Consider the following 22,742-nt stretch of genomic DNA (forward strand, 5'->3'; position numbering starts at 1 on the left):
AATGACCTTGACTCCCCCCCCCCTCAATTTTTTCTTTTTTTTTTGTTTTTTGAATATTATTAAATGACCACACACACACAATCACATTATACCACCCCCCTCGTCCATGATGGCTTACGTTATTACTGTCAAGCACTTGAATAGTCGAGCGCTCTGTCCTCTGACAGCTCTTGTTAATTAGTATGTACATAATACAATATATAAGCAAGGTCTGTGCTTTAAGAAACATATAAATAAGTTCATATTAACGCATACATTTATTTCAGAATAAATTCCGTTTTAGTAGCTGTCATCATGCCCTTTAACAAATCTTATATGATTCAAGAATCAATTTTTGAAAATCAAAGTGACATTTTCTTCTGGTTCTTGCCAAATTCGCCAATATGAATGTATTCAAGAACTATACTAGTATACAATTTGTTCAGAGTCATGAAATAAAGTGAAAATGTGTTGGTTCTGGTAGCGATTTTATTTCACTTGTGAGCATAGACATTATATTTTTCCCATTTTCCTTTATGCATTTGTAAATAACATCACTAGGGTAGGTAAGATTTAATTAATAGTTTTGCCATGGCATGCCTTTTGTGTTTGTTTGAAAAAATTCCATTTTTGGTAAACCTTTGATTAAAGTCATTATTAGAAACTGCCTTAGAAGTTTGGTTCAAATTATGTACCAATATATTTTTTATTACCTTAAATATAGCCTTTTTCAACTTATTACATTCATTTCAGTGATGGATAACCTTTGAATGTCCCAGGTAGAGTCTGAAAGTGATGACACATGTGTAGAATGCTTATAATTCTTTCTACATATCGCTAACACTTCCATGGATCTGTAAACACTTTCAACACAAACCACCACATAAAATACTTTTGACCCTGACATTATAATGATTTATACCTTCATAGCTCAAGAGTTATGGCCCCTTATTAGACTGACATTTAAGATTTTTTTTCCATTCGGAGCCGTTTCTCAGTACTATTGCATGTGAGTTAGCTTAAATAAATATGATTTCATTGTACCAATTTTAACCAAAACAAACCATTGAGATTGAATCATACAATCTTGAATTGATGGTAATATACAGACAATGCACTATTGTTAATGATGTTGGGGGGGGGGGGGGGTCACCAGCAGGCAACTTATGAATTGCTTGCAGTATAATGTGAGCCTTTTTAATTTATTTTTGTACAAAAATGCAAATAATTTGTTTTTCACCATAACTTAACAGAGTATACATTGCCTTTTTTCAGTGTTCCAGACGGCTGGTGATGCATTTCAAGAAAAGCCATCAGAATCTTGCAATGATCTGTATACTTAATAAATGACAAACAACAAACTGTATTGTTATTATTATTTAATACATAACTTCCATATTTGCCAAAAAGGTATATGATGGAAGTTCAACGTTGTTATCGATGTGATTTGATTGCCTTGCTTTTTATGTCCCCCACTATAGTAGTGGGGACATATTGTTTTTGCCCTGTCTGTTGGTTGGTCTATTGGTTGGTCTGTTGGTTGGTTGGTTTGCGCCAACTTTAACATTTGCAATAACTTTTGCTATATTGAATATAGCAACTTGATTTTGGCATGCATGTGTATCTCATGGAGCTGCACATTTTGAGTAGTGAAGGGTCAAGGTCAAACGTCATATAGGGGGACATTGTGTATCACAAAGGCATCTTGTTATTTCTATGTCCCCCTCCACCTCCACTATAGGGGGAGGACATATTGTTTTTCCCTGTTTTTTGGGGGTTGGTTGGTTGGTTGGTTTGCTCCAACTTTAACAATTGCCATAACTTTTGCAATATTGAGGATAGCAACTTCATATTTGGCATGCATGTGTATCTCATGGAGCTGCATATTTTGAGTGGTGAAAGGTCAAGGTCAATATATAGCTTCAAAGCGGCACAGAAGGGGACGTACTGATAGTGTTTCTGACAAACAAATATCTTGTTGTTTCATGAATTTCACACTAAAGTGTTAAGAATACGACGTTTACATCAAAATGACTCTTTATAATCATCAAACTATGTATTTTATGAAACAAGAAATTAAACGAATAAGGCTTTTGTAAATCTGAATGTTGAAGGAAGTACTGGTGTCAACATTGATCCTCATGAACCTAAAATTATTCCAATCAGATAGTTGTCTAAATGAATTTTGCTCTGTGTAAGACTGGGACTTTAGAAAGGCAATGGAAAAGCGTTTGACCTATTAGGTATTCTTATCGTAAAACAATCGCATTCAATATACGGAAACTAGACAGAGAACACTTCATTATTTGAACATAATTGATACCTACAGAATTTTTTTTTGCTTGTAAAATATAAGTACGAGTCTATTATTTCAACTTGAAATGTTGGTGAAAATGTGCTCTGGTCTTAGATTACTTCAAATCAGGATACATAAGATTATTTAATTTATAGTACACTATTGTGCGAATATAAGAAGAGCTGTGGTTTTAAAGTACTCGTACACGCCTGTAGATATAGAGTTTAAGGATGTGTCTGTATGCATACAGTCATTGCTTGGCAGCATGAAGTATCAATGCAAAAATAGCGTCATTACCGTTTCTGACGAACTTCCTACATACCCAAACGCTTGACACCGTATAGAAAACTAAGTTTTCGTAGCTGATGATACATCCACAAGAAAATTGAAATGCAAATGGTACTACACAGTCAAAAGTATACCAATGGAAAGATCTAGGATCCCAAAAGGTCCTGGTGCTGCTAAAGAAGTGAGCAGTGTGGAAATTCGGAACAGACGATGACATTTTCTGATTATGTGTTATATCAAGGGTATTTGTAAGTAAAATGTATTTAATTACAGGTGTAAGCACATGTGCTTCGTGAGTGTTGTTATCGAATACTTGACAAAATTAATTAAAGTTTGGAGGATATTCATCATTTCAATGTTGATGCCTTAAAGGACAGGAGCGATGAACCAAAAAAAAAGGAGCTGGGTGAAGCTACCTCCTATTTTGCTCTACGTTTTCCCTAAGTATTCCAAGTTTGTTTGAGCCTATACATTGTGAAATGTGTTTTTGTTATTATGAACCGGTTAACGTCGAATAGACGCGATTTATATGGGTAATGATTTTAGATAGAAACGAATTGAGCAAATTACAAAATTACAAGGCCCGGTCAGACCGACTTACGAATATGCAACGTAGAAAAAAACGCACAAAATGCAGATTTTGATTATCCGGTGATGAAATTACCTGCTTTGCCGCTCAAGATTCTCGCAAACGGTGTGTGAAGCGTAGGAAACACACAATTACCGCCGCACAAGTACCGGTGCTATAACGGGAAAAAACGAACGTTTAACGGAAATGTACCTGATAATTAACGGTCGGCTAACGGATATGACTGTGCGAGTAAAGGACTTCTACCGGATAAACGGCAGTGAAATGCATTAGTACCGGACAAAACGTTCGCCCAACGTGAGAGAAACGGAAAAGTACCGAACACCAACGTACAACGTACAACGATGAAAAAGTAGGGCACATCCTCAGAATCATGTGGCAAAACTTCAGGTTCTGGCAGGTTAAGGTCTCCGTTCTCAGCTGCTGCCTTCAGGTCGGAATCGTTCCACAACTGTGCATCGGATGCAGCAACACGGCCTCCAATGTCAGCCCAGACGAACTTGTACTCAGAATCCTACAGGGCTAGCAGGACAACGGTAAGTACTCTTCTTGTAATTAAAATACGTAGACCCGGATCTTGGTGGACATTTGCAAGCAATATGTTTCGCCATCAATAGCACCAAGAGTATGGGGGATATTCCAGCTGTCCCTGAAGCCGTCCGCTATTCGCGTGCAATCGGCAGCTGTTGTTGGCAACGACATCACCTCGTCAGCATACTCATCTATGACTGCTCTACAGACCTGACGCGTAAAAGATAACGTATAATAAGCTCGCGTGGATTATAAGTGTATGACACATGTAGTAGATAATCCATGACTTTTAGCGAGTGGATGATAAAGTAAAAATATACTACTTCATAAAATGTTCTTATAACTGTGTGCATTTCAAGATATGCGCACAAGACAGTACTAATTACATTATACAATTTAGAAGGTTAGTGTTGTAATGCGCGCCCTCATCTATTTGCCTTTTATCCTATACCATAACTTAACACAATGCAATTCATATAAACTGATGCTAGACGTAGACATTAAATATATAAAAATATTAAAATGACTAACAGAAGCCTTTTTAAATTTATTTTAACACTATAGTAAATTAAGCGGTACTTATTTTTAGCACGAGAAGAGAAATAGTGTTGTGGGTACCCTCCAGCCGAATCGCATATCACGGTACTTTGAACCAGACACAAGATGCCGCAGCGCAATTGATAGCTTCATCCCTGTTCAATTGGACGTCTGTAGTTGTTGCGCGCTGTTTCGTTATCCTTTGGCTCACTCGTGCGAGAATCTCATCAAACATCTCGGTTGGCACTCTCATGAAGTGACAGATGCGAAATGGATCTCTTGAACAATGCTATACAAACTACCGGTACATGTACCGCTTGTAATTGGTATATCACGTGTGTTATGTATCTTGAACACGGGTATACAAACTACTGGTGCACGTGGCGCTTGTCATTAATATCACGCAGGCGACATGGATCTCTTGAGCATGCGTATGTCAACTTACGGTACACGTGACGCTTGCCATTAATATCACGCAGGCGACATGGATCTCTTGAGCATTCGTGTGTCAACTAACGGTACACGTGACGCTTGCCATGAACATCACTCAGGCGACATGGATCTCTTGATAATGCGTATGTCAACTACCCCTACACATGAAGATTGCCATTAATATCACGCAGGCGACATCGATCTCATTAACATGCGTATGTCAACTAACGGTACACGTGACGCTTTATATTAATATCACGTATGTGACATGGATGTCTTGAACAAGGGTACGCCAACTAAAGATATACGTGACGCTTGATATTACTATCACACAGGCGACATGGATCTCTTGAACATGGTAACACCAACGAACCGGTACACGTGACGCTTGATATATCGCGTATGTGATATGGATTTTTGAACAAGGTACGCCACTAAAGGTACACGTGGCGCTTGACATTTCTATCACACCAGGCGACACACAGATCTCTTGAACAAGGCTATATATGTACCGCTTGTAATTGATATAACACGTGTGTTATGTATCTTGAACACACGGTATACAAACTACTGGTACACGTGGCGCTTGTCATTAATATCATACGCAGGCGACATGGATTTCTTGGGCATGCGTATGTCAACTAACGTACAACGTGCGCTTGCCATTAAAGGGATCTTTTCACGCTTTGGTAAATTGACAAAATTGAAAAAAGTTGTTTCAGATTCGCAAATTTTCGTTTTATTAGTGATATTTGTGAGGAAACAGTAATACTGAACATTTACCATGGTCTAATATAGCCATTATATGCATCTTTTGACGATTTTAAAAAACCTAAAAATTATAAAGCGTTGCAACGCGAAAACGATTGAATAATGTTGGAGGAGTTCTGTTTTGGTCGTTAAATGTGGCGAAACGACGAGAATTGCTTAATATAGAGGTATATAAAATACTTTACGAATATGTACTCGGCGGAATAGCTCAGTAGGCTAAAGCGTTTTTACTTCAGGACTCCAGGGGTCACTGGTTCGAAACCTGGTCCCGGGCAATGTTCTTTTCCTTTTTTAAATTTTATTCTTGATTTTTTACTGGGAGCTTTTACGATCCAATGTTTACATTTATCGATATAAAGCATTTAATGAATACGTAAAAAATATCCGAAATCTGTGAAAAGGCCCCTTTAAATCACGCATGCGACAGGGATCTCTTGAGCATGCGTATGTCAACTAACGGTACACGTGACGCTTGCCCATGAACATCACGCAGGCGACATGGATCTCTTGTGCATTGCGTATGTCAACTATCGGTACACTTGACGCTTGTCATGAACATCACGCAGGCGACATGGATTCTCTTGAGCATGCGTATGTCAACTAACGGTACACGTGACGCTTGCCATGAACATCACTCAGGCCGACATGGATCTCTTGGGCATGCGTATGTCAACCGCCGTTACAAGTGACGCTCGTCATTTATATCAAAGTACTAGTACATGTACCAGCTTGTAATTGATATCACACGTGCGTTATGTATCTTGAACATGGGTATACAAACTACTGGTACACGTGGCGCTTGTTATGTCACGCATGCGACAATGGATCTCTTGAATATGCGTATATAAACCACCGATACACGTGACGCTTGAATGATATCACGCATGCGACATTGTTCACTTGAACATGACTATGCCAACTAAGGTACAATTGTCTCTTGTAATAGATATTACTTGAACATGGGTATGCGAACTATCGATGTACGTGCCGCTTGTACTTGATATGGCACATGAAATTTATGTAGCATTTGTATGAAACTACCGGTAATGTACCGCTTGTAATCGTGTCACCAGTTATAACAATGTTTAACCGTATAGTAAATCTCATTGTCATTTTAAAAACCTAGATATGCCCGATACACCAGTCACTCGTGTCAACCTGTTCACTTGAAGGAAAGTTGTAATTTGTATTGATATGGCTCCTTTGAGGTAAGAATAATAACACATTGTATGCATAATAGTTATATTGATCAAAAAGTGAAACAACATGATACCACCATACATCACATTACAAAAACTGTATACAAATACGAATATTTATTTGCAGTCAGGCCACAGGGCCATAATACATAGTTTAATTTCATAATTATATAAATAACCTGAATAGTTAAAGAAAACAAAGTCATATGATGCAACACGCATGCACTTTCGTAGAACAAATGCTGCTATACATTATAATACCACCAAAACAAGGATTACTTTATAATTAACTACCTATAACATGTAGCATGCAAAATAGTAACATACTTATAAAGTAACCTAAGAATCAGTATTTTTTATCAGATATAAATAAACAATGCAATACAAGCATGCAGAATTAAAATGACAGCTAATTTGCATGATAATTACGTAGTTGTTATATATTAGCATGCACATACACACATTTTGCAATCAAAAATATGTGCTTGTCATTTTCATCATCGGCCATTAACATATTGAACAAAACCAAAGTTTCCATTTCAATTCAAACACAGCGGAATAAACAAATCATATCTGTGTTATATAATGGGCACTGCATAAACACAGGGTACTCATCTTCTACATTATAAACATGTCCGCATAAGATAAAAATTTACAGTATCTATGATCACGTATATAACATACAACAAGAATATCAGTGAAAACTGATGGATGCTCCCCCGATGATGCGCTATGTCAATCTATGTGTTAATAACCACCTTAAAAAATTCTATTATTAGCCTCGGTGACATTGACCCCAGTGACCTCAAACCTCATCAAAAGGAAGAGGTCATGCAAGGTACCTACGTGCCAAAATATGAAAGAGATCGTTAAAGTATTGAATGTGCTATGAGAAACTGTGACAAAATGTGTGACGGAAAAATCTATTATTAGCCTTGGTGACCTTGACCCCAGTGACCTCATCAAAAGGTTAAGGTCCATGCAAGGTACCTACATGCCTAATATGAAAGAGATCGGTAAAGAATTGAAGGTGCTATGGGAAACTAGTGAGGAAGGACAAACTGGAAACTATATGCTCCGGCGAAATTGTATTTCGGGAGCATAACAATTAGGAAAAATATGAAAAATAACGAATTTCAAGAATAAATGCTACAACAGAATCAGGAACACTGATAATAAAATGGCTTTTGTAAGGTGCATGAAGACAGCGAAATGAATACTGCAAATCATACAAGTCACAGAACATATAATTGACAATTTTTCATAAATGATTCAGCTATAAAGGGTGCCATGATGACACTATATCGCTCATCTGACTGTTGTTCTTGTCTATAAACTGAACTCTCTTCCTGGCCATTTAAAAGAAGTGTTCACTATGAGCAAATAGGACAAATTTGCCTGTGAGTTGGGTATAGCATATTTTGAAATTCACGAAGGAGGTCAACCAGACGATGTTTTATGCCAAATATATAAGCTTTCCTTTTGGTTGCCATTGCAACCAGATTTATGCATGGAATGCATTTCATTTAACAACTTTGAAAGAGGTTCATGAAAGAAAACTCGTGCCATGTTTCATTAAGATTGGCACAGAGGTTAGATGTTGTTTAAGTAAAAAATGTTGACCCATGACGGACCAAGACCATTCACAATAGCTCACCCTGAGCACTTTATGCTCAGTTGAGATATAAACACAAAACAATTATTGCATAATAATACATAGTATGTGTTTACTCGCTCAGTCTTTAAATAGAAAAAAGCATCAAAAGATGCAATAGTAAGTATCCAAAGTTCAGATGAACTTAAAATTATAGATCATTTAAGTATCACATTAAACTAACCCAGCTAAAGCAATTCTTATCTTTTTTCATATGATAACTTTTTCTTCTTATTCCATTCATTTAAAAGAATTGTAGGTAAAAGCAAAGTGTGACTGTGACATCTGACGGGCCAACCTTTTAATGCACTGTATAAAGCTGTTGAATTGTTCACATATTTCAGATTTTACAGATTCAAAGCCTTGAAGTCTGCTAGCTGTAAAAGCACTAGAACATTTGTGGGAGTAGCCATGGAAAATGTCATGAAAAAAAAGTTCATTTTTATAGTATCCACTTTCTCTGTTTAGGCAATATTCTTGTAAATTACATGCAAAGTCATAAAACACGTCTTGTGGAGGGGTTTCTAAATAGCTATAGAGTGATAATGCGGGATCTTTTCTTCCTTCTGCCCCAGTCATGTGGAAACCATAGCAATGTCCATGGTCTGCACAGAACCAAAGAAATAATGTTGATGTTCCTCGAGCAGAAGTTTCAACTTTAGAATAATCTATTTTCATGTTTGAAGCCCAACTGAACCAAAATTAAAAAAAACTGTTTGATCCATAAACCTAGCCTTATTGTGGCGAGTTTTATACATCTCATTTTTAAACTGGCAGTAAGAGGAAAAAGTGCAACTAGAATTCATAACCATAGATACAAATTCCCACCCTATTTCATCTCCTGCTGCTGTATCCCTACTTAATACATGTAAACAATCTAAGTCCCCTTCATCCCAAAGAATTCTGCATGGCTTACTAATTGAATTATAGCATTCACGTATATGAATGTCACATTTTACAGGTGCAAAATTTGTGTAAATATTTAATGTCCTTTGTCTTTCGTGTATGGTCAGTCCATTTTCACTGTAATTATCGTCATCTTCTCGCTTGAGCCAACCGCTTCCACAGGGACCGGTATTGTCTGGAATATCTGGAAATAATACAGGTCCTTTTAGGCAGCCATCTGAACATCGAACAAGGTTAGAATCATTCCACTGATCACGTTTTATGATATTTTTCCTTAACTCATTATTGTCTTTAAGTCTGGGAGAATGTTTACTTCTACACTTAAAATTCCAAAGTCCAGATTCCTCATTGAAGTTATTGTATGCAGCAGTACTTAATGTAACCGAAACAGGCATTTCATCATCAATATTGTCATCAAATAACTGCTGTTCTTCATCATCATTGTTATCAATATTTGTATGAATTAAATCTTCCCACATGTGAGTATATGATTTAAATAAGTTTAAGTGCCTACAAACCTTCGAATTTAGTAAAGTACTTATATTTCTCTTATAACCAACCAGACAGGCCAAAAACAATATATTCCGATCATTTGATCTTGGGGCATACAAATAGAAAATGGTCAATATATAAGATAATAATTTCAAACTAGCACCTTCCTCAAATTACCCTAACCACACATATAATATATATATATATATATATATATATATATATATATATATATATTTATAGAACATTAACAAGGTTAAAATTCCTCTGATTAAGGAACTTGCCCACTAATATTGTTTATTATAAGGCAGGAATATCTCACCGGTCCAGGGTTAAGTTCAACGTCATTTGAAAGAATAAGAAGAAGCTGTGAAGTGTCTACATCTTGTTGGGGCGTCTCGTCAGTGTCTCGTTGGAAAAAGAAGTGGGATGGCACATTGACTTTATCTTCATTTGCGGCGTTGTCATCTTGTTGGGGCGTCTCTTCAGTGTCTCGGTGGCAATGGATGTTGGATGGCACGTTGATTTCATCTTCCTATAATAGAATAACCCTTCCTTTAATACAATACTTACTAGACAAACAAGACTATTGCCAAGCAATGTATGTCCCCTACAGGTTCCACCATTATCAGATTTTTTTGGATTTTTTTTTCATTATATATATTTACAAATTACTACCGGTTATATAATTTGAAAAGCGTATACCTTTGAAGATGATTTGAAATAATGTGAATACATCCCTTTCATTAAATTTATTCTTTTTAATGAAAACATAAAATTTGTTTATAGCATTGTGCCATGCTATCAGATCAATTGGCATGCTACAAATATATTGTCATATAAACAGGGCAATCATTGTCTTTCATGCTTGAACCAATTACTATATTATGATACATACAAATAGGACACAGATGAATCAAACACACATTCTGCTGATTTATATTAAAATCAAAGTAATGAAAATACCTATGAAAGAAATATTTATGTAAATTGTCAAGATGGAAAGTGTTAAAAAGTATGGAGCATATCGTCATAAAATTAGTACCAAGCATAAGCCATTCAACTTGTATGCAGGCAGGAAAACAGCCACATCTTCAGTAATGTCAAGGTAAACAAATCCACTGCAGCATGACCTTTAATGCATGACGAAAAAAACAGGATCATTAATGCAGTGTCTGTGAATGCATAATCATGTAAAATTAATATTCATTCAGGCTAAAAATTGCCATCCAGTAAAAAAGGGAAACTATGTCTGAACTATATTTTTGTTGTCCCGGACAATATTGGACGACCACTAATTCCAATGACCGTCAATATAAAACTAACAAAACGATTAAACCTATTTGACATGAAACTAACAAGAGAGTTACTGCAGTAATAGCATTCATGCAGCAAGTTTTAATATAAAACAAGAGCACCGCATAACGGGTGCCATGCTCGGCTGCAAAAGCTTGTCAGAGTGATCTTGATCTTTGACCTAGTGACCCAAAATGGGTGTGGTGTGTAGAACTCATCAAGGTGCATATACATATGAAGTTTCAAAGTTGAAGGTGGAAGCACTTTGATTTTAGAGCCAATGATAAGGTTTTAGCACGACGCCGGTGGACGACAAGCAGGCTATGACAATACCTCGGGTTTCTCCGAAAACAGCCTCGCTAATAAATATTGTTGGGGTGTCTAAAAATAAAGCAACAATGAGTGCCTTATGTTGGCATATGTTTATGTTGTATGTAATTCCATTAAGAAAGGTGATTTTAATGAAACTACTTAAGAATGCATTACATTTATGTATATATAGGTAAACAACAGCTGTCACCATAGGATGACTTATGCCCCCTATAAACGCTTGATAGAAGTTATGAGCTTTTTTCGAAACTTAAACACAGATTTCGAAACCTAAACGCAGACCCTAAGTTCAAGGTCAAGGTCACAGGGGTCAAAATTTGTGTGCGCATGGAAAGGCTTTGTCAATATACACATGCATGCCAAATATGAAGTTGCTATCTGAAGCGACATAGAAGTTATGAGCATTTTTCGAAACCTAAACGTAAAGTGTGACAGACAGACTATATGCCCTCCTTCGGCGGCATAAAAAGATGTGCCAGAAATTAATGACTTCAAGGATATAATACATGTAAATGTTAACAAATAGATTTTTTTCAACGAAAGCAAAAACAACAAAACAAAATGCACCAAACAAGCTTCCTATTCCTTGATAACATGTATAAATCTGCATTTATTTACTGTGCTTTCCCTATCGGTATTTTATGGCTATTTATTTCACACATATTTCACTACCAGTAACATGATGATGAATAAAAACAAGAGCACCGCATAGCAGGTGCCAACGCTCGGCTGCAGGTGCAGTTTCTTTTTTTTAAGAGTTCACAGTGATCTTGACCTTTGACCTAGTGACACAAAAAAGGGTGTGGCATGTATAACTCATCAAGGTGCAGCTACATATAAAGTTTCAAAGTTATAGGATGAAGCACATTAAACATTGTGGCATTTCTTTGTTAACTGAAACAATTAACACATGCATGTACATGCAAACAAAAATTTCAACAATAACAAATGCACCAATCAAGCTTTATATACCTTGTGTGGCATTTCTTTGCCAACTGAAACAATTTACACATGCATGTACAGGCATGGCATAAGTGCAAAACCTCATCCACCAAAGTTGACTATTTTGAAAAATAACAACAATTATATAATAATATGCAGAAGACAACAGAAAGGAAAGATGTCCTCAAAATAATAACACTAATATGGTCTTTTACTTATATTTTACTTTCAAAATAGGTTTGGTTGTGGTTTTTTTTTCAACAAAAAAAAAACTTGTTTTAAGAATTAGTAGGACATTTCCACAATGAAACAGTGAGGGTTATCTGAAATTAACAGTATTTTTTACCTTCTTTCCATATCTTTTGACATTTCTGGTTGCAGACCTCTTAGCTCTGGCTGTGACAACCTGAGAATGAATTGTGTGTGTGAAAATATGGAAAACAAAATTATATAAACTAACTAGTTTATTTTTTATACAATTACAGAATGTTATGTTCTGATATAACTGAATGGTTATGACATCAACTCTATGGTCTGGCTTTCACACAAAGACATCTGTTGAACTTTTCATGTTTACCACTTAATGACAAACAATGCTCTTTGATGATTAAAGGCATTGCTTTAAAAGTATAGGACCTGCAGTCCAACTATTGCCTTACAGCTACCAATAATGAAGGGCATTATGGTGCTGATCAGGGGCAAAAAGGCGAGGCTAAAAAAGAGACATGACAGGGTGCCCAGCTTTACGGCTCTAGACATAACATTAATTTATAGGCTGTAACAAGCCATATGTGCAATCAATACTGGATTGCAATCACTTTATAAATGTTCATTAAGAATGATGAAATATCTGTACGATTAAATGCATAGAAAAGTTACCGTTATTTTATGTGTCTGAGGCTTAATGTCCCTGGGAACTGGTACTTCACTTGCATCCACCTTGTCTTGAATCTCTGGTTGAGCTCCCTACAATTTATTTAACCATAATACAGGTATTATACTTTTTTTAAACGGCTTATTTTAATCAAAAATATAAACATTACAGCAAAATCAAATTGTTATGAATATTTGTAGGTGGAAGCGCTTTGATTTTAGAGTCAATGTTAAGGTTTTAGCCTGACGCAGAATTGCAGTTTTGTGCATAAATCACATTTGCTTATGGCTCATAAATGCAGTCCACTTTGTTGTAGCACTAAACTCACAGTCTGCACAATATCCGAAAAGAGTGCTATGGTGCTGTCATGCTCCTGAACCGGTACTTCCGTGGCTGAGAGAGCTGGCCATTCTGTAGGATCTTGAACAGCAGCCTCCACACACAGCTGGTTTGGCAGGTCGTCATGTATGGATGCTAAACACCTCCTAGCCCCTTCAGCACTCAGATGTAGTCCATCATGGGACAAGTACAGGGACTTCTTAAAATTAAATTTTGATTATTGATAGTTACCGTACTAATTTGTTTTAAACATAACTAAGATATTAAAGCAGCAAATTAAATGAACTGGTTTCCCTCAACGAATGAAAAAATATTTTAGTTTCAATCAATTAGAGTGTACAACTCTGAACTGACCAAAATGATCATCCTGACAAAACTTATACAAGAACTTCTAAAAAAATGATAATACATTTCATTAACTTCCATATTACAGCACAGGCAGATATCTTTAATTATGGGGCTTTACTTCTAGAGCTGAAACCAACAAAACGTGCAAGTGTACCACCACAAAGTAATACATCTATTTTAAAATTCATGATATTTCATGTAAAAGTTATTAAGAAACCAGTAATTGCAACAAAACTGCTCAATGAGTCAATTTTCATCACCAATTAAGGAGGCATATCTCTTGAGCAAAGAAGGATGTCTGAACAGAATTTGGGATTGGTCCACCGCAGTATAATGATGCATATATTTATTTTAAGTTTCATGATGATGAAATTCCATGCAACAGTTGCTGAGAAACTTCCTATTTCACTCTAGATCTTTCCCTATACCTGTTTAGTTGCTGCATAGTCCATGTATCTCACAGAAGGCACATGGTGACTCAGTTCCCACAGCATGCTGTTTGCGCTCCTTATCCACTGGCAGTAGTTCCTCAACTGTGCCCCTGAGAGTGGCCATCGGGGAAACATTCTCACATCAAAATCACGTGGAAGAATCACGCAAAGCACCACGTGTATTTCAGTGCACACACTGAATACAACATCAAGGATCTCAGTCACACAACTAAAAATAACAAGCAAATTCATTGAATTGATATACCCTGCCAATATGCTTCTGGACAAAAAAGTGTTATATTTGACACTAAAGAAGCATTTTTTAAGAAACAAAGGGCCATAACTCTGCTATTAACAGATGGTGTACGATGCCATTTGGCCTGCAGCATCCTCTTATCCATATATATACTCATACCAAGTTTCAATGAAATCCGCCAAAGCACTTCCAAGATATGGCTCTGGACACAAAAGTGCTGGACGGACAGATGGAAAGACAGACGGACAGACAACCCCAAAACAATATCCATCCTCCTATGGCAAGGGATAATAATGTAATGGTATTAGTTGCTCATTGTATTATCTTCCCATCACAAACAATTATTAAATAGAGATGTGTTCGTCAGAAACACAATGCCCCATATTGCGCCGCTTTGTATTTATTTTTTTACCTTTGACCTTGAAGGATGACCTTGAACCTCCACCACTCAAAATGTGCAGCTTCATGAGATACACGTGCACACCAAATATCAAGTTGCTATCTTCAATATTGAAAAAGTTATGGCCAATGTTAAAGTTTTCAGACGGACAGACGCCATATATTTGACATTTGACCTTGAAGGATGACCTTTCACCAATTAAAAATGTTCAGCTCCATGAGGTACACACGCATGCCAAATATCAAGTTTCTATCTTTAATAATGCAAAAGTTATGGCCAACGTTGAAGTTTTTTTTCCCGACGGACGGACAGACTGACACACATACTGACTGACGGACAGTTCAACTTCTATGTGCAACCCTACCGGGGGCATAAAAAGTTACAAACAACTACAAAAATATTTGAGAAACTAACTTATTTTATTTCATTAAAATGCCAATCCAAAAAAATCTAATAAGAAAGTGATACTAAGTTGATCAAGCTCATTTTTATTCATGCTGCTAAGCTGTTCAGTGGCGGATCCAGGGTTTCTAGTTAGGGGGTTGGTGTGGACATTCAATAACACAGGCCAATGTAAAAGCATAATGGTGTAGTGGATGTGGTGTCCGCCTAGTGATAGGGAGTTAGGAGGTTCTCATTATCTTCTCCATAAACACCAAGTTCTGGTTCTTCCCAGGAACAGACTCGAGTGTCTCAATAAGCATAGTGCGTTCCCTGCAATAAAGCTAAGGTAAAAAGGTTAAATAAAAACTAAAACTGAAAAATTACTGTTCAACATACCGGTAGAAATTGCTATCCTTGCAGCAAACATCGTTAGAGCCAAGATGCAGGTACAATATGTCGTAACAACCTGACATCAGCTCTTGATGCAGCAGCTTTCTAAAGCCCTTCCGGTCAGACACATACTTTGCACCTGCATAGTAAAAAAAGATCTTCCATTTGGAATTGGTTTTCATTTGCAATAATTTTTCTTGAGTTGTCATTTGTTATTGAATATTATGAAAAATAGTCATCATTGCTATGTTCGAGACAAGCAAGCTTATCTTTGTTAATATTTATCTCACTTGTTCTATGTTGCGTCAAATTTCTGGATTTGCAATCTTTTTCCCCATTTTGGTTACAGCAGAAAGGGTATTTTGCTTGATTCCATAATACATGTTTTATCAGTGTAATAATATACATGACGTGTACATGTAAATACCATGAAACTGTTAGGGTAAAATATCTTTTTGGGTATTGAAGCAATATTCAGTGGAGTTTTAAGCATTTCTTTAAAAACAAGAGATGCGTTTGTTGGAAACACAATGCCCCCTATTGCACCGCTTTGAAGCCATGTACATGTATTCAAACTTTGACCTTGAAGGATGACCTTGACCTTTCACCACTCAAAAATGTGCAGCTCCATGAGATACACATGCATGCCAAATATCTAGTTGCTATCTTCAATATTGCAAATTTTGACCTTTGACCTTGAAGGATGACCTTGACCTTTCATCACTCAAAATGTGCAGCTCCATGAGATATACATGCATGCCAAATATCAAGTTGCTATCTTCAATATTTAAAAAGTTATGGCCAATGTTAAAATTTTCAGACGGACGGAATATTTGACATTTGACCTTGAATAATGACCTTGATTTTCACCTTTTACCACTCAAAATATTCAGCTCCAAGAGATACACATGCATAAAAAAAAAAATCAAGTTGCTATCTTCAATATTTAAAAAGTTATGGCCAATGTTAAAGTTTTCGGACGGACGGAATATTTGACATTTGACCTTGAAGAATGACCTTGACCTTCACCTTTCATCACTCAAAATGTTCAGCTCCAGGAGATACCCATGCATGCCAAATATCAAGTTGCTATCATCAATAGTGAACAAGTTATGGCCAATGTTAAAGTTTTCGGATGGACGGACAGACGCCATATATTAGACATTTGACCTTCACCTTTCACCACTCAAAATGTTCAGCCTCAGGAGATACACATACATGCCAAATATCAAATTGCTATCGTCAATAGTGAAAAAGTTATGACCAATGTTAGTTTTCGGACGGATGGACATATGCCATATATTAGACCTTTGACCTTGAAGGATGACCTTGACCTTCACCTTTCACCACTCAAAATGTGCAGCTCAATGAGATGCACATGCATGCCAAATATAACGGTGCTATGTTAAATATTGAAAAAGTTATGACCATTAAAGTGTTCGGACGGACGGACAGACTGACAGTTCAACTGCTATATGCCACCCTACCGGGGGCATAAAAACAATTATTTGGTACACAAAGCTTCAAATAAATATTAAAATTAGCAACCTTTTTTCCAAAGGCAGCAACAAACACTGCAGGGCTAGATTGAACTTTACCGGTACGCAGTTGTTTACAACCATCGACAAAGCGGGGGTTTGGGGGCAGTAGCCCCCGATACTAAAGAAATATATAGGATAAAAGGAAATAAGGTGTTGCGTAAGTTGTTATGTGTTAGGTGTTAAGGGTTAGAGTACGCTGTTTGATGTTAAGTGTTGCGTACCGGTAAAGTTCAATCGTCCCCACTGCAGTATAAGACAGTAGCTAAAATAATTATGCCAACGCAAAAATCATCAAAAGATTATGGCGGCAATTTATATAGACTATTTAAGACAGTAAAAGGGGTAATATAAAGCAGCATGCCACAGAAACATGTTGGGTCTCACACTCAACTATAAACAGTTAAAAATTATTCACCAGATACGGGCAGAAAGTCAATCCTTGCATTTGGAGGACATGCAGACTTCAAACGATGGACATTGGAATCCCCGGCAATAAGAACACGAACATCGCTGCTGCACCAGACATGTTCTTCACCTGAAACAGAATAAACGGCTCTAGGAGAAGTGCCCCCCCGGAGAACTGCCCCCCCCCCCCCCAAAGATTTTTCACTGGGCGGAGAACTGCCCCCTCACTCTTTTTTTATAGGGCGGAGAACTGCCCCCTGCTGATTAATAAGGGGCGGAGAACTGCCCCCCTGTCAGAATTGATGACCCGGAGAAGTGCCCCCTAATTAAAGAAATTTCGCGGCTATATATAAAACGAGTATTATAATGACAATAACGCCAGTAACTTTCTTGCTATTATGTCTGGAAATTGAGTGAAATTTCAAAAGTAATATAAAGTTGTACAAGTATTAAAGTTATAAAACGGCAAAAAAATACCTGCCTCGGCATGGACGTCGCCATCTTGATAATCACGTGATTTTCGTCTATGTTAACAAAGAAAAACAAATCACTTTTTGCTAATAAAAAGTTTTCGCGGCTGAATTATTTGATATTTTCCCCGTAATCAAAACAAACAATTAGCATGCAATTTAATCCATCCGTATGCAAGCTGAAAACAATAATTTATTTGTTTGTTTTCGCCAATTACGGATTTGGACGGTTCAATATAATAAACCCGTATGCCGCTTTATTCAAAGCTAACAAGTTCTTAACAATTAAGGTCGGTCCGGTCTACCAATTAAAAGATCGCGGTGCTTATCGTTAACGGTAACAAGTTCTCTGCCTGCCTAATTAGCTGCTAATTAAAGCAACTGTTACCGATTTTGTTTGTTTGGCATGTCGACATGATCTGCTCAAAATGCTAACTGTTGCAGATTGTATGTATGTATGAATGTATGTTTTGAACGTTTATGTAAGCATGTATATATTTTTTAATGTATGTCTGAATGTATGTATGTATGATTGTAACTGTGAATGTATGTATGCATGTAATGTGTGTATTTATGTATGTTATTTTGTATTTCACATGAATTAACTAAACAACATAAATAAATTGATTATTAATTCGACTTCACTTTACTTTTTTCTTCAAGTCAGCTAAATTATTGCCTTTGCTTTGCCTATTAATTTACTTTTTTATACGTTTAGTTACGTTTTTTTTTCCATGGGTCAATACTATCTTTATAATGTAAATTAATTCCGATGTAACTTTTCCTCCATAAGTACTGAGTTGCACGTCTATATATAGTTGCGACACATGGCCAGTATTAACATGCACGCGTTTCCTGTGTGGATCTCGACTATGTTTCGCGCTCTTATTAAAACACGACTTTTACATGGCATTCATGTATAGTGAGTGGTGAAGATGCGTACCAAGGGCCTTAAACAGTATTATCACATGCCTCTAGACAATTTGTGTTATTCAGTTCGATAAATGGCAATATACTTGTACTTAAATTAATTTGTTACCGGATAAAATGTGTACGCCGATAACATAAAATTACCCGTAAGTATTGTTTTCACTACGTAACTAATAACTAATATGACACCGGGGGGGGGGGCAGTTCTCCGCCCCTACAGATTTGATGGGGGGGGGGGGGGCAGATATCCGCCTACTAAATTCTGACAGGGGGGGGGGCAGTTCTCCGCCCCTACCGATTTGCTGGGGGGGGGCACCTCTCCGCCACCTTTAAAATAAGGGGGCAGTTCTCCAGATTCCAGAATAAACAAAAGGCTTCCCGAATCAAATCAAATCAAAATTTATTTATTGTCGGTATGAGGATAACAAAGGACATCGTTCCACGAACCCTGGGGAAGTTTAAAAACTCAAAATACAACACGACAACAAACAAACGCCCGAATTCAAATACAATCCGAACCTGGATTTTCCAAACAAGTTTAACAACGTCAGTTTTTAAATAGGTAACGTCGCGAAATCAAATTACAAATTCTAAACGAGCACTTTCAAACGATTAAATGTCACGCAACGCGGTTCTCTTAAACTGCAACGTAGTCTCTGGTCAACAACAGCTGTTTTATAGTATGTAAGCTTTGGTCAGTATAAAATACTGACGAGAATAAAATTCTTTGGACTCTCTAAAAACCCTTGTTAAACAAGTTCAAAACAGAAAGGGATATCACCACCACTTACTATAGCCTATCCTCTCCCCTGATTCAAGATCAGTGTTCTGATTGGCCAAAATGATTTGGGCGACCGTGGACCAACAGGCCTCTGTAGCATTGTCAAATAATGACATGTTACATGACAGCATACTTGATTCAGGGACCTATACAAACAAATTTGTTTGTATAGGTCCCTGCTTGATTAGATTCCACAAAACATTAGTAATCGTAATACGGGCAATATCCAATACTCACTCGAGCACATACTGAGTATTAAATAATACGTGTCAATCTAATTTATTGGAGTTAAATATTGCCAACAAAATCCCAGCTTACTTTTATATTTATTATCAAGTTACTTTATTGAAGTTGAAAAGTGGGAATTAAAAAACACTTTAAAAAACTTTTAAACAACAAAACGTATTCGGTTTGTAGTGCAAGTTACATATATTTGGAAGCATCCATGGCTCGACCTGTACCTCCGAGAGATGAGCAATGGGTGCTGTATTTGTGCTTTGTGATTATGTTCTGTCTTTTGATGTCGGCTCATCTGCAACGTTTGGTGATGAACTTCTTAAGTTATGCGCACGTTGGATTCGTTCACTCCGGTGTCGGAGGGGCTTTTAAGTGGGGTTGTTATCAAAACAACTTTGGTTATGCAAACATTGGGAAAGGATTACAGCGAACGGATGGAAGAATATATCAACAGACAAGTACACTTTTTTCATCATGTATTAAGATATATCTGTTGGGTAGAGATGCTTGCAAATAAAATATGTTGTTGATTAATCCGTGAATACAGTTTTTGCAATGGTCACATAGCTAAAAATGTGTTTTAAACGTTTTTATATAGCTCACAAATATTACATTGGTAATTACTTTTATGCAACTTTGTTTGAAAACATTCATGCACAAAAGTCACTGGTTAATGTTGGCTAGCTATATTACGCTGCCAATTGAACTAGAACTATCAGGAAGTCGGACTTGGTATATATTTCCGGTAGTGTATACTTACACTATATTCACCTTGCTTTTATTTCAGTCAAAATTATATGTAACAATCGCCATCCAGAATAAAATTTAAACCATAGAAAAGCGACGTATTAATTGATAATTATCGGAAATCTCGTGCGTTTGTGTATGGAACAAAACATACCGGGTACATTGATCAGTGTTCTACTATTTGCAGTTTCGAATACCTGCCAAGAGAACGCTGTTATGAGGCATCGGATTGTGTGCACGATATGCGGAACAAGAGACAGGCGTGTGGTGTTCTTTCCATGCGGACATTTTCTAACATGTGAAATGTGCGGGCAAGGGACAGACACCTGTCCAGCATGTAGACTGGAAGTGAACTCGCGTGTCGTGGTGAACCAGTGACTTTTTTCATTACAAAATGAACCTTTTCTAATAAATTTCCATTGAGTTAAGCTCAATATCAGGACAGTATGTGTTACACTGTTGTTTGTTTATGAATATTACTAAAGACTAACAGTCATTGTTAATTGATATAATTTGAAGAAAAATATATTAACTTTTAATGTAATTCTGCAAGTCTGTCTATTATAGTGTTGTTAAGGCAAGTTAAGTTGTATGATTGTAACACATTTTACAATTATAAACCTTGGTGCCATAGTTATTAACATGTTTATTTTGTAGATCTTTTTTTTTTAATTGAATAACATTAAAATATAAGAACTTAGACAAATGTCAAACATTGTTCTGTTATATAAATGTAAAATATTTAATCGGCTAAATTATTAAATAGGTCATTGAATAAACTTAACTGAACTTGATTCCAAGAATACATTGTCAATTGTTGTATATATTAATTTTCTTCAAGTTTACTGAATATGTTTAAGAAACGAATATTTTTGAATGTATCTTTTATTTTCAGTTTAATAAACATATTATCTATGTGTTATCTATATGTGAATGACGTTTAACCACTGTGACTTACTGGTTATGAACTCTTATGGTAGATGGTATGTCTGCTTTTTGCATATCGTGTTATTAATTGCTATTTACATTCACTCTTAATTTTCTGTAGAAAAATGCACGAGTTCATTTTGCATAACCCATAAGCCGGCGATACCGCCTTTGAAGGCGGAGCTTCTAAAATCGGACCAATGGTTACAAGACGCTGACGCGTAGTTATACAGTGACCAGTACCGTGACCGCACTACTTTTGTAAATATAGTAACAAACATGAATAAACATTACCCGTTTGTTTACTTTTGTTTCTTTGATGTTTCATTTAAACAAAAGCAAAATTGAAGAAAAAAAAACAACGACATTAAATAAAACCCCAAAATACATAAAAAAAACGCCAATTGCATATACAGCTATATATAAAAAATAGGAATAATGAATAACACAACCTAAAGGGGCGGGTAGTAGCTGTTTCCGAAACTAAGATTACAACAGGTGTTGCCTCCCTTAAAGCATACAATTATTTTTTTATGCTCGGATATGTTTTTATTGTTTCAAATCAAAGGGAAAATTTAAGGATTGATTCTTATTTTTCGGGCGTTTATGGAGCTTGAACGCTCAGGGCGAGTTTTGAAAATTTACCGAGAAGCGCCAGCGCGCTTCACGGAATTTTCAAAACTCTCCCTGAGCGTTCATTCTGCATTTAAACGCCCGAAAATAAGAATCAATCCTTAATTAAATACACAGAAGACACATAAGTAGAATTTCTATCGAGTTCTTAGTTAACGAATTGAGTTTTTATACGCCGTTGTGGTGTAAAAAAACAACACATTCGATGCAAACGGCTGCAGTGTACAACAATAATAAAAGCTGCGTGTAATTTATTTTCCTCGCCACTCATTTTTAAATTGTTGTTGCAATATTGGAGATACAGTATTCCTATTGATTCTAAGATGTATCCGCATGTTGTATTCAACAGAAAATCGTTTATAAATTACTATGTGACGAATGTAGACAATTATATTTTTGAGCCTCGC

At 36.5% G+C, this 22,742-nt stretch overlaps 3 protein-coding genes across 5 annotated transcripts in view; 1 reads left to right on the forward strand and 2 right to left on the reverse strand.

Annotated features, from left to right (window-relative positions):
- Positions 1 to 4,455, reverse strand: part of LOC127849876 (nuclear pore complex protein Nup205-like) — a 35,166-nt gene extending 30,711 nt beyond the window's left edge. Inside the window, 2 exon segments of the mRNA XM_052382627.1 lie at positions 3,493 to 3,666; positions 4,432 to 4,455. Of these exon segments, the coding sequence (XP_052238587.1) occupies positions 3,493 to 3,666; positions 4,432 to 4,455 (198 nt within the window).
- LOC127849572 (uncharacterized) overlaps positions 1 to 13,736 on the forward strand; it is a 247,385-nt gene extending 233,649 nt beyond the window's left edge. For 2 of the 3 annotated variants that reach the window (XM_052382294.1, XM_052382298.1), the window contains one exon: positions 1,255 to 1,340. The gene's annotated coding sequence lies outside the window, so the exon portion shown is untranslated. Of the gene's footprint in view, positions 1 to 1,254; positions 1,341 to 13,432 lie in introns of those variants that run through there. The other variant, XM_052382295.1, reaches the window with a different exon arrangement.
- LOC127849574 (uncharacterized) lies at positions 8,563 to 19,748 on the reverse strand. The gene is made up of 11 exons (XM_052382302.1): positions 19,724 to 19,748; positions 17,621 to 17,740; positions 15,671 to 15,803; positions 14,232 to 14,463; positions 13,445 to 13,654; positions 13,122 to 13,208; positions 12,589 to 12,648; positions 12,273 to 12,295; positions 10,720 to 10,807; positions 9,997 to 10,209; positions 8,563 to 9,366 (listed from the first exon to the last, which is right to left on the reverse strand). The coding sequence occupies exons 3-11, from the start codon at positions 15,745 to 15,747 to the stop codon at positions 9,286 to 9,288; spliced, it is 1,071 nt and encodes a 356-aa protein (XP_052238262.1). The 5' UTR covers positions 15,748 to 15,803; positions 17,621 to 17,740; positions 19,724 to 19,748; the 3' UTR covers positions 8,563 to 9,285.
- Positions 19,749 to 22,742: the final 2,994 nt, after the last annotated feature.

This window comes from Dreissena polymorpha, chromosome 11 (genome assembly GCF_020536995.1).
Source record: "Dreissena polymorpha isolate Duluth1 chromosome 11, UMN_Dpol_1.0, whole genome shotgun sequence".
In the NCBI taxonomy this organism is placed as follows: domain Eukaryota; kingdom Metazoa; phylum Mollusca; class Bivalvia; order Myida; family Dreissenidae; genus Dreissena; species Dreissena polymorpha.

What these genes read in the sequence shown, in the direction of transcription:
- LOC127849574 (XM_052382302.1), bottom strand. Translation starts at nt 15,747, where the DNA reads ATGTCAGGTTGTTACGACATATTGTACCTGCATCTTGGCTCTAACGAT. An exon ending in CTCAGACACATAAAATAACG is followed by an intron (nt 12,649 to 13,121) that starts GTAACTTTTCTA and finishes ATTCATTCTCAG; the next exon opens with GTTGTCACAGCCAGAGCTAA. An exon ending in GCAAAGAAATGCCACACAAG is followed by an intron (nt 10,808 to 12,272) that starts GTATATAAAGCT and finishes CATGCATTAAAG; the next exon opens with GTCATGCTGCAGTGGATTTG.